This window comes from Lycorma delicatula, chromosome 1 (genome assembly GCF_047948215.1).
Source record: "Lycorma delicatula isolate Av1 chromosome 1, ASM4794821v1, whole genome shotgun sequence".
NCBI lineage: Eukaryota > Metazoa > Arthropoda > Insecta > Hemiptera > Fulgoridae > Lycorma > Lycorma delicatula.
In genome coordinates, this window is record NC_134455.1 from 171,081,639 (window position 1) to 171,095,696 (window position 14,058).

The 14,058-nt window shown below is 29.4% G+C and overlaps 1 protein-coding gene across 1 annotated transcript in view; it reads left to right on the forward strand.

Moving 5' to 3' along the window:
* Nucleotides 1–13,633, forward strand: part of LOC142325473 (leukocyte elastase inhibitor-like) — a 154,028-nt gene extending 140,395 nt beyond the window's left edge. Inside the window, exon 8 of the mRNA XM_075367375.1 lies at nucleotides 13,602–13,633. Coding sequence (XP_075223490.1) covers nucleotides 13,602–13,618 — 17 coding nt within the window. The 3' untranslated portion in view covers nucleotides 13,619–13,633. The remainder of the gene's footprint in view (nucleotides 1–13,601) is intronic.
* The last annotated feature ends 425 nt before the right edge of the window (nucleotides 13,634–14,058 follow it).

Here is a 14,058-nt window from a genome sequence, read left to right on the forward strand (position 1 = left end):
ATGTTGCTGGTTATGATACCAAAGAAAGCAGGAGCACATAAAAAAGAAAAATACAGAACAATTAACTAACTATTCATGCATTAAAAATTTTAACATAAAAATTGAGAGGAGAGTGTAAGAAGTGTTAGGTGAAGATCAATTTGGTTTCAGGAAAGTGTAGGGACTAGGAAAGCAATTTTAGCACTCAGATTAATAATAGAAGGAAGATTAATGAAAAACAAACCAACATACGTTGCACTTATAGACTTAGAAAAAGCATTTGGAAATACAGACTGTAATAAAATGTTCAGCTTTTAAAAGATTTAGTGTTCAAGTATAGAGATAGAAAAACAATTGCTAATATTTACAGGAATCATACTGCAACAGTAGTAATCAAAGACCATCAAAAAGAAGTAGTAAAAAAAATGGAGTTCAACAAGGATGACCTATCCCTATTACTTTTTAATCTTTACATAGAACTAGCAGTTAATGATGTTAAAGAACAATTTAGATCTGGAGTAAAGGGCAAGGTGAAAAAATAAAGGCGCTATGATTTGCTGATGATGTAGTACTTTTTAGCTGAGAGTAAAGAAGAATTAGAAGAAACAATGAACGACATGGATGAAGTCCTACACAAGAACTACTGTATGAAAATAAACAAGAACAAAATGAAAGTAATGAAATGTAGTAGAAATAAAGTAGATGGGCCACTGAATATAAAAATAGGAAGAGAAAAGATTACGGAGGTAGAAGAATTTTGTTATTTGGGAAGTAGAATTACCAAAAATGGATGAAGCAGAAGCGATATAAAATGCCGAATAGCACAGGCGAATATAATTTGCTTACATCAAAACCTAATTTAAACGTCAGGAAAACATTTTTGAAAGTATATGTTTGGAGTATAGCTTTATATGGACGTTTAACTTGGATGATCGGAGAACCTGACAAGAAAAGATTAGAAGCTTTTGAAATGTGGTTCTATAGGAGAATATTAAAAATCAGATGGTTGGATAAAGTGATAAATAAAAAGGTGTTGCAGCAGCAAGTTGATGAAGAAAAAAGTATTTTGAAGAATTCAGTTAAGAGACAGACTTATAGGCCACATCTTATGGCTTCCTGGAACAGTCACTTTGACACTGGAGGGATAGGTAAATGGGAAAAATTATGCAGGCAGGTAACATTTGGAATATGGTAAACAAATTGTAAGGGATGTAGGAATGTAGGGGGTATACCGAAATGAAATGACTAGATAAGGAAACTTGAAGAGCTGCATCAAATGACTAAAGACATACAAAAATTTCTTTACACAGTAATACTCTTGTTTTTCAGCATAGATTGATTGGATAGTTTCAGATTTAATCACTTACGGTTAGGGTAATAAATAATAGAATGGATTTATCCCATTTTATAAGATTCAAATGAATAATTTTTGGATTTTAGCTGCTTGAGCAGCAAATCGAGATTGTAGTAGAAAGAAAATTGTAGTATTCTTTATAAACATTTTATATTTTTCACATTATTCGTCTTAGAAGAAAAGTGGTTTAATTGTGTAAATTATTAATAATGCATTTATTAAAGTTTGTAAAAAATCTTTCAAAACAATTAACAAGTCAGTGAAGCTTACTTTTTATTCAGTAGAAAGGTATGCTAATTGATACAAAACTGATTTTTTGTTATAGCTCTTTTTTTATTAATTTTAGTTTTGTTATAATTTTTTTGATATAGTTGTAACTATAACCGTTTAAAACTGTTACTAACTATATTTTGAGTAATAATGGAAAAATATTAATTCATAAAAAGTTCTTAGAATTCCTACATCTTTATTTAATTTACCCAATATTTAACAGAATTAAAGAATTATTCTACCTAAAGTCTAAAGTTGGCTTTCTAAAGGCTGTCTAAAGTTGATATCGGAATTGAATATTAAATTTTCTAAATTATTAGAAAACATTTAAAAGTTAATTTTACACATTTTAAATTAAATCGTTGCCATATATGAGTTGTTTTCATACTATGTCATAACAAACATTTGGTTTGTATTATATCTTAGATGCCTGTTCAAAAAACTGATTCACATAAAGAGGATAGAAGTTTCATCTGAAGTTACTCATATATATTTTATATTAATGCATTATTAACAAATTGGTTAGTATTTACACTTTTCCCTGTTGTGCTGAGACAGTATAGATAATTCATTGCTTCATTAGAAAAAGGAATACATTAATTTGTTGTTTCACCTACTACTTTCCCAATCATTCTTATGTTTGTGATACGTACTCGTATAAAGCTCCATTCACAAGTAACATGTAGATTCAAGGTGAATTAATAACAATTCCTTTTCTGGCAGTACTGATGGTCACTATAGTGCCAGTCCCTGTGGTGAATTGAATGGATGTGTCACTTCTATGAGTAAAGCTTATTCACTTTTGATGTACTTCCAGCTTCATATTTATAAACTAATGTTGAGTATTGCAAATGTCAGTTGTACACTTTCAGTCTAGCTATTCATGATTGCTAAACAAACAAATCATTTTTTATGTTTATTTGGTCAAAAGACATAGCATAGGGAGGTTGTCTGAAGTATGATCATGCATTTTAAAGTATATTAATAGGTTATTTCAGAATATAAAATATATTGTTACCGCAACAGTACCAGTAATATATTGGTATTGTAACCAATGCAGCTTTTTTTATTCAGATTTGGATGTATATTGTAACTTATACACCGACAGAAACAATCAACCACATATTTTTAATAGGAATTTAAAAAATGATTCTGGTTTTACTAACATGGAAATGACAGAGAAAAAGTTCAATTCTTGCCTTAAGACTGGATGGATGTAATGGCCAAATTTAAAGTACCCATGCAAAAAGATATGTATTTCCTCACAAAACAGATTGAACAATTAATAAATTGAATTAAAAATTGGCAGACTGATGAGCACAAAGTAGGTCTCATGACTAAGAGCTGTAATGAGTATCCCCAAATATATATGTTTGTTAAAGAAACATTAAGCAGATTTTAGAAAATAGATTTTTGTTCAAAGAAGTGTAATAACTATAAATCAGATACACCCTTCTGCCTGAAAGTGAAGAATTCTGTATACAATGATCCTAGCAGATGAACAAAGGGCTTTACTGAAGAAAATTAAAATAAAAAAAAAATGTTATCTCTAAAGTATAATTCTCTTGAAAATTACATAAAAACTGCCAATATCTTGTTTATCTATTAAACACAATTCACGGCGCACAATAGTTAATTTAAAAAAAGTTTAACAAAAATAAGAATATTTATTGTTAATAACAATTTATATTTTTGTAATAAATAATCATAACAGTTAGTTGTCTATGTCGTACAGGATTCACTCTTTTAAACAACTTATTAATTCTCTAGAACAACTAGCAATCTGATTACAGTAAATTCAACATAGAAGAATCTATACTCCTCCTAAAAAAATTGTCATATTTTTATAGGAGATGAGAGTACTTTTTACTTTATTTTATGAAGAAATAATTGTACTATTATACTATGATTGCTGATTCCAGAATTTGAACTTTATTTCTTCTCACAGTTCATCATTTGATAAGGTGTTTGTGCACTTTTTAATGCGAAGGAATCACTTCATATTTTTTTTATTTATTATCAAAACTCAGTTTTAAAAATAGACTGTCTATTTCCAAATTATGCAATAAGGTGAAAAAGGAGAAGTTTGATAAATTCATTATGTCAACAGTTTTCTTGACTTATGAATATCCCATCACATCTTATGTATAATTGTTAAATTTAATTCAAATGTTTTTGTCTAAGAGTGTTTGTTTGTTATTTTTTTTTCACCTAGAAAATTTAATTTATGTTAAAATGTCTTTTATGATGCAGTATTCTGAAAAAAAGAATGGTTTGCCACATAGTTAGTAGGTTATTTTTTTTTGTTTTGTGCTCAATTTTTTTATCAAATGTAACTGAGAGTAAATTTCATTAATATACAGTATGATTCAGATGGAAAGGCTAATTTGTTGGGGTAAACTTTATGGTTTCTCATGTTTTTTAACCTGATAAATCGAATAAAATAAGTCTAAGAAATATATCTCCCCTACTTCTCATGATATTTAATGTAAAACAGAAAAATTCTTTTTTTTTTGTAGCACAGTAAGTGTGTTAAGTGACCAATAAATACATAAATTTTATCAAAACTTTAAAAAAATTTAATTAGAAAAAATTGATGTAATAAACTCTATTACATCTCTATATGAAAAACCCCCCCAAAAATCAACTTTAGTTATTGAAAACAAAACTTCGCAGAAAAATGTTATGAATTTGTAAGGATTAAAAACAGGTGTTTTTAATACAATAGATTTAGACCTTTTGAAAAATTAGGTTGGCAAAACTAATTATTGTATGCTTTGAAATTAATTTGAATACTATTCACTGTTGTAAAATTGTGGTTACTTGTTAATAATAGACAAACTTGTTAGGCGGTTTAGTTGTTTTTAACATAATATTGAATGTATTTAATTATTTTTAACATACAAGTTGTGCAGTGTTTTTGTATTTGTTGAACTCTAAACTATACCTAAATTTTTCCAATTGAATGTTAATTTAAAAAAGTGAAATTCCGTTTTGAATTCTTCATTATGAAAAATGCCTCTCTTCACTCATGCGTAACATGGAATGAAACATTCTAATAATTACTGGAATGATTCTAATTGTTCAAATTTCATTGTTTACTGACAATTACCAGTTTTCTAATCATTTATCAATAATTATTGTTTAACAAATATTATGAGTAAACAGGTTCATATCCTATTACTTTAGTTCAACCTTACAGGCTTTAGTGTGTTTTAATCTGTTGTAAAAAAAAAAATTGCATGCAGATAATAAACCTATTAAAACCAAACCCAAAGAAAGAAATATCTGTATTTTATAAGCTATTTTAATTAAAATGAAAGTATTACAAAGATACAATTTCTTGCAAGCAAATTTTTAATGCAGATGTTTATGCGACCACAAGCCTGCTGTACAAATTTGTTTTAAAATAAATACACATTATTAATACTTAAATCACTAAAAAAGAAATCTTTTAACAACCCGCTATTATTATTTCATTTTGATCACAACTTCTAAACAGTAAATGTGGGATACATTCTCCAAAAAAAAATTGATAAAATAGATATTACAGCTAATTACTTGTTTAGAACATATATTAATGGTAGGAATGTTTATTAATGGTCATTAGAGAAGGTAGTAATGAAAATAGCAATCAGAGAGACAGAGAGGTCATATCAGACTCTTCTTTATAAATCCCGTTTATCATACCTAAAAGCAGAATTAGTTTTATTAATTAGTTTTTAACTCATAATAATAAAAAATTAATTATGCTTCCATTGCCATTTTTAATTGGTTACTATTTTATCATTAGGGTTTTTGGTCAAACAGTATTTTTTTTTTAAAGCAATTTTCATAATATAAAATTTGAGTTTTTTAAATATAAAAAAAATTGTTTATAAATTTTTTACTTTCCCACCTAATATATTGAATTGCTGTACAAACTGTATTGTACTGTAAAAGAAAAATGTGCGCTAATCGGCTCAAATTTTGTATGACTGGGCTTTTGCAGATTTTGGTGTTTCATGACTATTTCTAACCAAATTACCCAATTTTAACATTGAAAAATTTCAGAAGCTGGGTATCTCCTAATCGGATGAAATGATTTGGATGAATTCGGTAGTTCAGTCAGTCAACATGAATTTTGTACGCGTTAACAAATTACAAATGAAAATTATGCTGTCGCATTGTTACAGAAGTATGGCATTCTCCATAATTTTCGTATAAGTCAAACGGTCATGATATGATTTTACAAATGGGCTCGCGGGATCGGTGGACTTGCTCGAGGGATGGCTGTAGGGAGTTCAAACTTCTACTGCAAGAAATATTTATGATTGGTTCAAAAATTGCCTTTCTGCAAACAATTTTTTTTTTTCATTTATTGTTGGTCTAAGGGTTTGGTCTCAGTTAAATTTTGCTAGGAGGAATTAGAAATAAACCACAATACGGTAGTCGAGGATGAAGCTACACGTAAAAGGCGCTCATAACTTAATGAACAATCCAGTACAAATCGGCGGGCCTGGCATGACTGTCAAAATAGAAGATGTTTTCAAAACTGAAGAATCAATCAGTCAGTCAGTACTACATCAGCAGTGGGTTTTGTAGAAAAACGGAGTGCTTCATGGACGCAATACCGGGTAGAAGTGCTGACTTTATGCTACCGCTGCTAACTTATTGCATAAGAGCAGACTCTTGCTATTTCAGACGAATGGGCATCGTATGGCAACCTCTGAAAAATTACATTTGTCTGTGAATCATCAGAAAATTTAGCTGATCTTCAAACGAGGGCACTCATCCAGATAATTGAATGCATGTGTAGATAGGCAAAGAATCGAAATAAGAATCAGCTCGCACCTGCAAGGAAATGATTGATTTTATACTTGGCGGAGTTGACGTGTTGTCAACGTAATATTCAGCACAATTTATTTAATAAGATTTTGCTGCTTAAGGTGAGAGCTTTAGTTTCATTTTGTTAATATTGAAAAAATGAACTGGTTTATTTTCATAAACTACAATTTCGTTACATGAACTGTTTAATTCATGTATATTCAGTTACATTTAATTCAATTTTAATGAAAAAAGTGTTAAATTGTGTTAAAAAGTGTTAAAATGTAAATTCATGTTAAAAATGTAAATATACAAGTATTTAAATAAATCTCACTTTATTAGGAAAAACCCCATATATCAGATAACGGGAAAAGTACCCTGAATTATATTATATTGCTCCTGTTATAATTTTAATATATGCTCCTGTTTAATAATAATAAATATAAATGAGTACATGGGCGAAACTTGGATTCATTTCACACATCAATTTCTTACCAGATTGTGATAAGTTAAAATCCTACACATTTCTCTTTACTAATGCATTTTATGCATTCTAATTTAATTTTGGATAGGAATTTTTTCAGAATTCATTCAGGACCAAAAGGGAAAAGGAAAATATTATGATATATAAGTTCAAATGTGTTAAATTTCAAGGTTCCATTTTAAACTGGTCAATTAATTCTGAATCTATCTCTTACATAGAACTTTTGATGTATCACGAAGTTCTTCCGGGACTAGATGGATACTGAATCCATTTAGGCAAAACGTTGTTGCAGTTAATAAGTTACCACTTGAGAATGGCGGCCAGCTCATCGAAATATCTGCCGATAAAACGCTACAACTACAATTCATATTTGAAGATTTAGATACATTTTGGTCTAAGTTAATGTAGAAATTTAGTCATAGAGGCACTGAGAATATTAATATTAATTCCTTTCGCCACGTCTTACCGCAGTGAAAAGGGGTTTTCGTCTATGGTGGCGCTAAAAACTAAACTTAGGAATCGCCTTTTATCACTTGAAAATAATTTTCTTTTGTATGTTTTTAACACAGATCCACGTATAGAAAAACTTTTAAATAAAAACAAATGCAGCCATTCCATTAATTTATTTTCTTTACACGTGTACTTATAAATGTTAAATAAAATATAAATTTTAGTATTTTTTTTCTACAGGTAAGGGCTGAAAGATATCTAGGCTTACATAAGTACTGAAGGGATACATATTTTTTACAAAGAACAATGAGCGTACTGGACATTTTACAGTTGAATGATTTGAGGGGGTGGATATAAATTAAAAAATGTGGTGTATTTCATTATGAGGTAATAACACTGGTCAACATGAAATTTGTAACTGAAAGGGGAGTAGATGTTCTATGTAGTACTTTATATGCTGAATTGTTTTTTTTAATCCAAGATTGTTGAGTATAAATGATGCCCCTTTATGTCTTTTTATTTAAATAGCTTAATGGCAAATACAAAGAAATAATTTTATTATGAAAATTATTTATTGCAATAAATTAAATTGAACAAATGAAGCTTTAAAACAATAAAAATGTAAAACATAAATTTACAATAAAACATAACGTTTTTTCGTGGGTATTAATTTAACTATTTATACTTAAAATTTAAATCAAAAAATGCATCTGTTGTTTTATATTTCTCGCTTTTGAATTAGCGGAATCATTAATGTTATCGTCAAATTTCAAATCGCTCACTAATTTATGTTTTATTGACAAAAGGCTTAAATCTAAAGTACGATCTTGATTAGTTGCAGATCTCAAATATTTTTTGATTATTATTAATTTGTTAAAACTTCTTTCGGGTGTGGCTATTGTCGCTGGCATTGTCAGAAATACGTGTATAGCTTGTAAAATACTTTAATATGATTCTTCTAAATCCCACACATTCAGTATATTCAAAATATCCATATGATAAATAGTGCTCGGATCTCTATTTTCCAATAAATTTTTTGTTTGGTATTTAAAATATTTTAATTAATTTCTGAAATTATTTTTTGTTTATTTCTAGGTATGCTGCAGACAATAGATTTCCATTTTCTTCTATTGATGATGAAATTAAGCCTTTCCCTGTTAAAAGAAAAACTCTTGCAATCTGTCAAATGCAGTTATATAGTTCAGTTATTTTCTTCGAGTTATATTATTATAGCATCTACAACGCTGCAATACATTTTAATTAAATCTAAACTCGGCGATTCATCATCGGAAATTCAAAAATATAAGAAACTTATTATTGTACGTATAGCTATCTAGAAAGTGAATGCAAGTCAGTAAAAAAATCGTCGTCTTTCATATTTCTCAAGACTGAGACAAGGTCCTCAATTGATCAAAAAGTGCCTTAACTGCATTTGTTTTAGAGCATCATCTCATATCGGAATGCATTTTGTGGCTAATTTTAATAATATATGATACTTTTCCCATTTATATGAAAATTTCTGCTAAATAATTTATTATATTTTTTTAATTTATTTGTATTCTATTGCAAGAACCAATTTTTATCCGAATTTTCCTGTTTCAGTATACTTTCGCTATTTTATTCTTTAGTATTGATGGAAGAATACGGAATGGAACGCAAGGATAACGGAGGATACATGGCCCCATATTAATCGCAGAACCTGGACAACAGTTCATTCCTGCTGCGTCTTTCTTACATTTAGAATACCCATAGTAATATCATTACTTGGACTATCCTTGGAAGACTAGCAATGTATTTGCATCTTTCTTCCGTTGCGGTTTCTCCTTTAGTCCACTGAAGGCCTGTTGGAGCTAGTGCCTTTCGGTCTAGTAGGAATGCACCTGATGAGATCCTAGTTATTGGAAGATGTAGTGCATTCCCTTCACCAGAGGAAGTCGCACTGCTAGCGAGAAGGACGGTCGGTGAATGTAGGTTTTATAGACTCTTCTTCACTTTCGCCATTTTCTTCGTCTTGCATCAGCCAGGTCCCATTTAGGCCGAATTCGATATTGTGGGACGTAGATAGAAGTATGTATACATTTATCGTGCAAACTTGGTTGTGAAATTAAAATTCTATACATAATATTCTATACATTATATTGATTGAAGAAAGAAAATAGAAACAATTCTTTTAAAAAGTAAATTTGACTATTTTTTTTTAATTAAAAATCAGTAAATTTGAACAGTAAAATTTTTTTTTAGTGATTAAATTAAACCATGTTGTGATCAAATCCTCCTTTATGTCCTTGCCATGACCGTTTGAAACTGAACTCACTTGTTAGCAAAACTTTATGAGTCAAAGTATTGATTTAAGTACGCTTATGTAATTTCCTCCAACTAGTAAGTATTGCAGTTCTGTAACTAGTTTCCATTAGTAAATTACCCAAAATTTACATGCAGAGCACTTCAATCCAATCACCTCTCCAATCTGCTAAATGGTAGGAAAGTGATATGACAATGGGCTTGGAATGTAGTCAACCATGCTTTTTTTTATAAATTAATGAATTTATAATACACAATTCCTCAAAATTGCTAGTTTGAGCATTGGGGTACAGCTTCATGGGGTCTCTGTATGAGACCAACATCTAAAAGACTTTTAATTTGTGTCTTGCTGCATTACTCCTACCAGTTAATTAATTTCTGTATCAAACTTCAATCAATGTGAAAAGAAGATTTTTTTTTCAAATCATTCTTCATTTCTAAAAAGTTAATGAAATGTATCAGAAGTATCTTAGTTCAACTCCCACTTTAATAGATCTGTTTCGTTCAAAATGATCACATAATAGTTTTCATTTATCTGTTGAAATAAGAAAGCTAAAATTGATACATGTGTATTAATGAGCCATAAAATTTGGTTTTTATAAAAAAATCTGCAGTTTGACTGTACAAAAGTAAAAAAATGGTTTCAGAATTTATACATAATTTATAAAGGCAATTTTGTTTTATCTTCCTCAATCAAATGGTGAGTGGCAATTGGATGTAATTGTGCCTACTGCTGATGACTCAAGCAACTATATGGGAGCAACATGCAAATCAGCATTGTAGTAACGATCAACTCTAAAAACTCTGACTTTTTTTAATGGAAGCTAACAAAATCATATTTATGAAATGGAAAAATAACGCCAGATGTGTATAACACTAGATATGTAGATCTTTCGGACAATAATGGATGCCATCGTCATTAAGAATGATTTATCATTCATTCCATTCATGGTGAGCATTTAAAGTGATCATGATTGGAACAGTTGAGTTCTAACTAAACCACTAAACCATGGGTGTAGTTTAGTGAATTCAGAGAACAGTAAACATACATCGGAAGGTTTTGGGGAAGTGCAAAATAGCATGCAAACACCATTGAGATACTGCGAAGCAATATTTAGATTTGCGCTTAGCAGAGTACTAATATCTGAGCACGTCCCTTTCATAAACATTCCCTGAACTTAGAGGATTTTATCAGCAGCTAGTCTTGTGCAAATTAATGTGAACAAGAGGTAATTTTTAATTAGCTATGTTGTAACACTCATTCCACACGTAGTAAAGCTGTTTCCATCCATTTCAAGTATTGCCTGAAAATATCTTCTTTGTGTTGAGAGGTTATGTGTGTTATTTATCTATTTTATTTTGGTTTCTTCTAATCTAAGTGATCTTCTTGTGATTTCATTAATAGGAAAAGTAGCAATATTGATTTAACTTCTAAGAAATAAAGCAAGACAATAACACTCAATCAACATACTTATATGACTCAAAGACAGATAGCAACAGACTGTAAAGTTAGTCTAGCTGTAGTTAACAAGATAATTAGACAAAGTCTTGGGATGGGTACAATTTGACCCCAACAAAAAGGTTGCTGTGGAAGAAAATGTAAAACCCCATTAAAATATGATGATATTTAAAGTAGAATAAGTAAAATTAATTTTCAGAAAAATATTTTTGAGTTACAAAAAGAGCTAGAATCAGTTGCTGTGAAAATACACAATTCTATCAATTCTATTGTATCCAGAAGACTTTTGGAAAGTGGTCGCAAGGCACGAAGAAAACAACTTCTTATGGATGTCATGAAGGAAAAACAGCTTCTTTGAGACAAAAACTCGAGTGATGATACTTGGGGAAAAATACTTTTCTCTGATGAGAGTCATTTTCTAGTTCAGGGCACATGTGCGAAAAAGCAATGATGAGCAAGCAGATTTTGTCAAAACACATCAAACAAGTTGTAAAGCGTCCTTTAAAGAATATGTTTTGGGGATGCTACTTTGGACCTAAAACTTTAGTACCCATCTCTGGGATGATGAACAGTGAAAAATACATACCATTTTTGGAAAATAGGCTCTACCAGAACTTAAAAAACTTGCAGATTAACCTGAAGTTAAAAATGCTGTTTTTCAACAAGATTTTGGGTCCTCTCTGCAATTCATTAAAGAAAGTTAAGCTTTTCATGTCTCAAAAAGGGATTCAGTGTTTGGACTGCCCTGGAAATTCAACAGACCTGAACCCAATTGAAAATTTGTGGGCACTGTATAGAAAAGACTGAGAAAAACGGACTACACTACCGAAGAGAAGATGATTTATGTTGTGATAAAGGTGTGGTTTCACAGTCAAGAAATTAAAGAAATATGTAAAAAAACTTATAGATTCAGTGCCTAAAAGAACTGAAATGTTTATTAAAGAGCTAGGAGGACATATTAAATACTAAAATTACTGTAATAAATACTGTACATTCTTTATAAGTAATAAATTTGATTATTTTTGAAAATGTACTCTAGTTCACATTAATTTGCACATGATTGTAACAAGTTTGTTTTTAATAGTAGCTAAAATGGCATTACATTAAAAATGGCACTATATTAAAGTGTATAAACACTCTAAAATTTTATTTATAGTAAATTATAGAAGGTAACATAAAACTGTATGACATTCTAATTAAGTTTCCAATAAGCTCTTTATAAACCTCGAGAAACAATATTTAAAAATACTAAAACAACTAAAATTAAAGTGAAGATTTCTGATGGAGATGTAGTAATCCAATGACCAATGTTAGTGAGTTAATAATATTTACAAATATTTCAGTGGGAGAAATCCTTTTTGTGATTTTATAAATTTGAATAAATTTTACTGATACAAAATTAAAATAATAATATTTAATTATTTTACAGGATTATGGCTGTAAATAAGATAGTTGTATTAAGTTTTATTTTATAAGTAAGATATAAAAATAAGAAACTATAACTTCTACATCTAGTTATCTTGCTAATAGAATCTTAGATAACACAGCGGCCAGTGGAAATGTTATAGTAAAACAAAAGAAGAACTTAAAATGAATTATATGTTCAGAAAAAGGAAGATGCAAAATCAAAGATAATGTGTGAACAGTTTAAATATTTACAAATATTGAAATACATGGATTATGATAACACTTCATAATATGGATGATGTGGCAAAGTGGTAAGCTGTTACTGATAAATAATGTTATGTTCATTTACATGCATTCAATCTGCTAATAAGATATGTCAGTTTTAAATAATATTCTATAAGTAATAAATTAATATTTTAAGTAGTATTATGAGTGAAATTGCAGAAAAGATATTTTTACAGAAGAAAATTTTACTGGCAAATTTTGATCTGTCTTGTAATAAATTAGTTACCCATAACCTCTCTCCTGTGATCATAATTTTAACAGCAGATTTGGTTTGAAGAAGGGAAATTACAGTCATGACAGCTATTGTTCTTTCTCATGCTGCAATTATGATTCGTGCAAACAAGTAATTTGTTTACATTAAAAACATCATAAACTCTATATGTTAGCAGTTATCCGGTCAGCTGACTGTTTAGATTGATGTTCTATGAAGTAAATTCTTTTCTGTTAATTGTCTTCCATCCACATTATTTATCACTACAAGGTTTTTTTAATAAAATGGCTACATAAATATTAAATTATTGTTAGATCTGTAGCGATGTGGAGGACCATAAAACCTTTATGGTAGGTTTTAGAGCGAGTATGAACTGTAGATGCATAGGTGATGAATTGAAACAACACCTTATTGCTTATTGAATTGTTATTTAATATCTTGCCATCTTGACATTTAGATAACATATAATTGAACATTTAACATATAACATAATACATATAATTAAACTTAATAACATATAAATATACAACTAAAATAAGTGTTCATCTGAACATGTGATCCAGACTGAATGTACAACACGACCATTCTGGTTCAGATTCTGGCGTTGAATGAATAGAAGGTCACTTCATCATAATGACCACTCCTTGCAGTATTATGACATAGAACATGGTGTGACAATCGTATGATCATAGCTTGCTGGAGAGCCCTAGCCCTCACTAGGTAGCAGCATCTGCGATGGCACAAGTGGAACAAAACATACCGCACACCAATTATAATTTTATAACGTTATAAATTAACTTAACACAGAAATAAAGCGTGATACATAAAATTAATTAGATATAAGTTTTAAATTAAAGTTAATTCAATGATACAATGTTGATAAGAGCAAAAATTGAAAGCAAAATAAATTAACGAATGAACAATTATGTTAAGATGATGTTAAATAAGTATTATTAATTGCATTGGGATTGACTCATATCATCACAATCATTTAAATTTGTAAGAATAATCAATTTGTTAATGGTTCTTTTTATTATTGTATTATAGGTTTT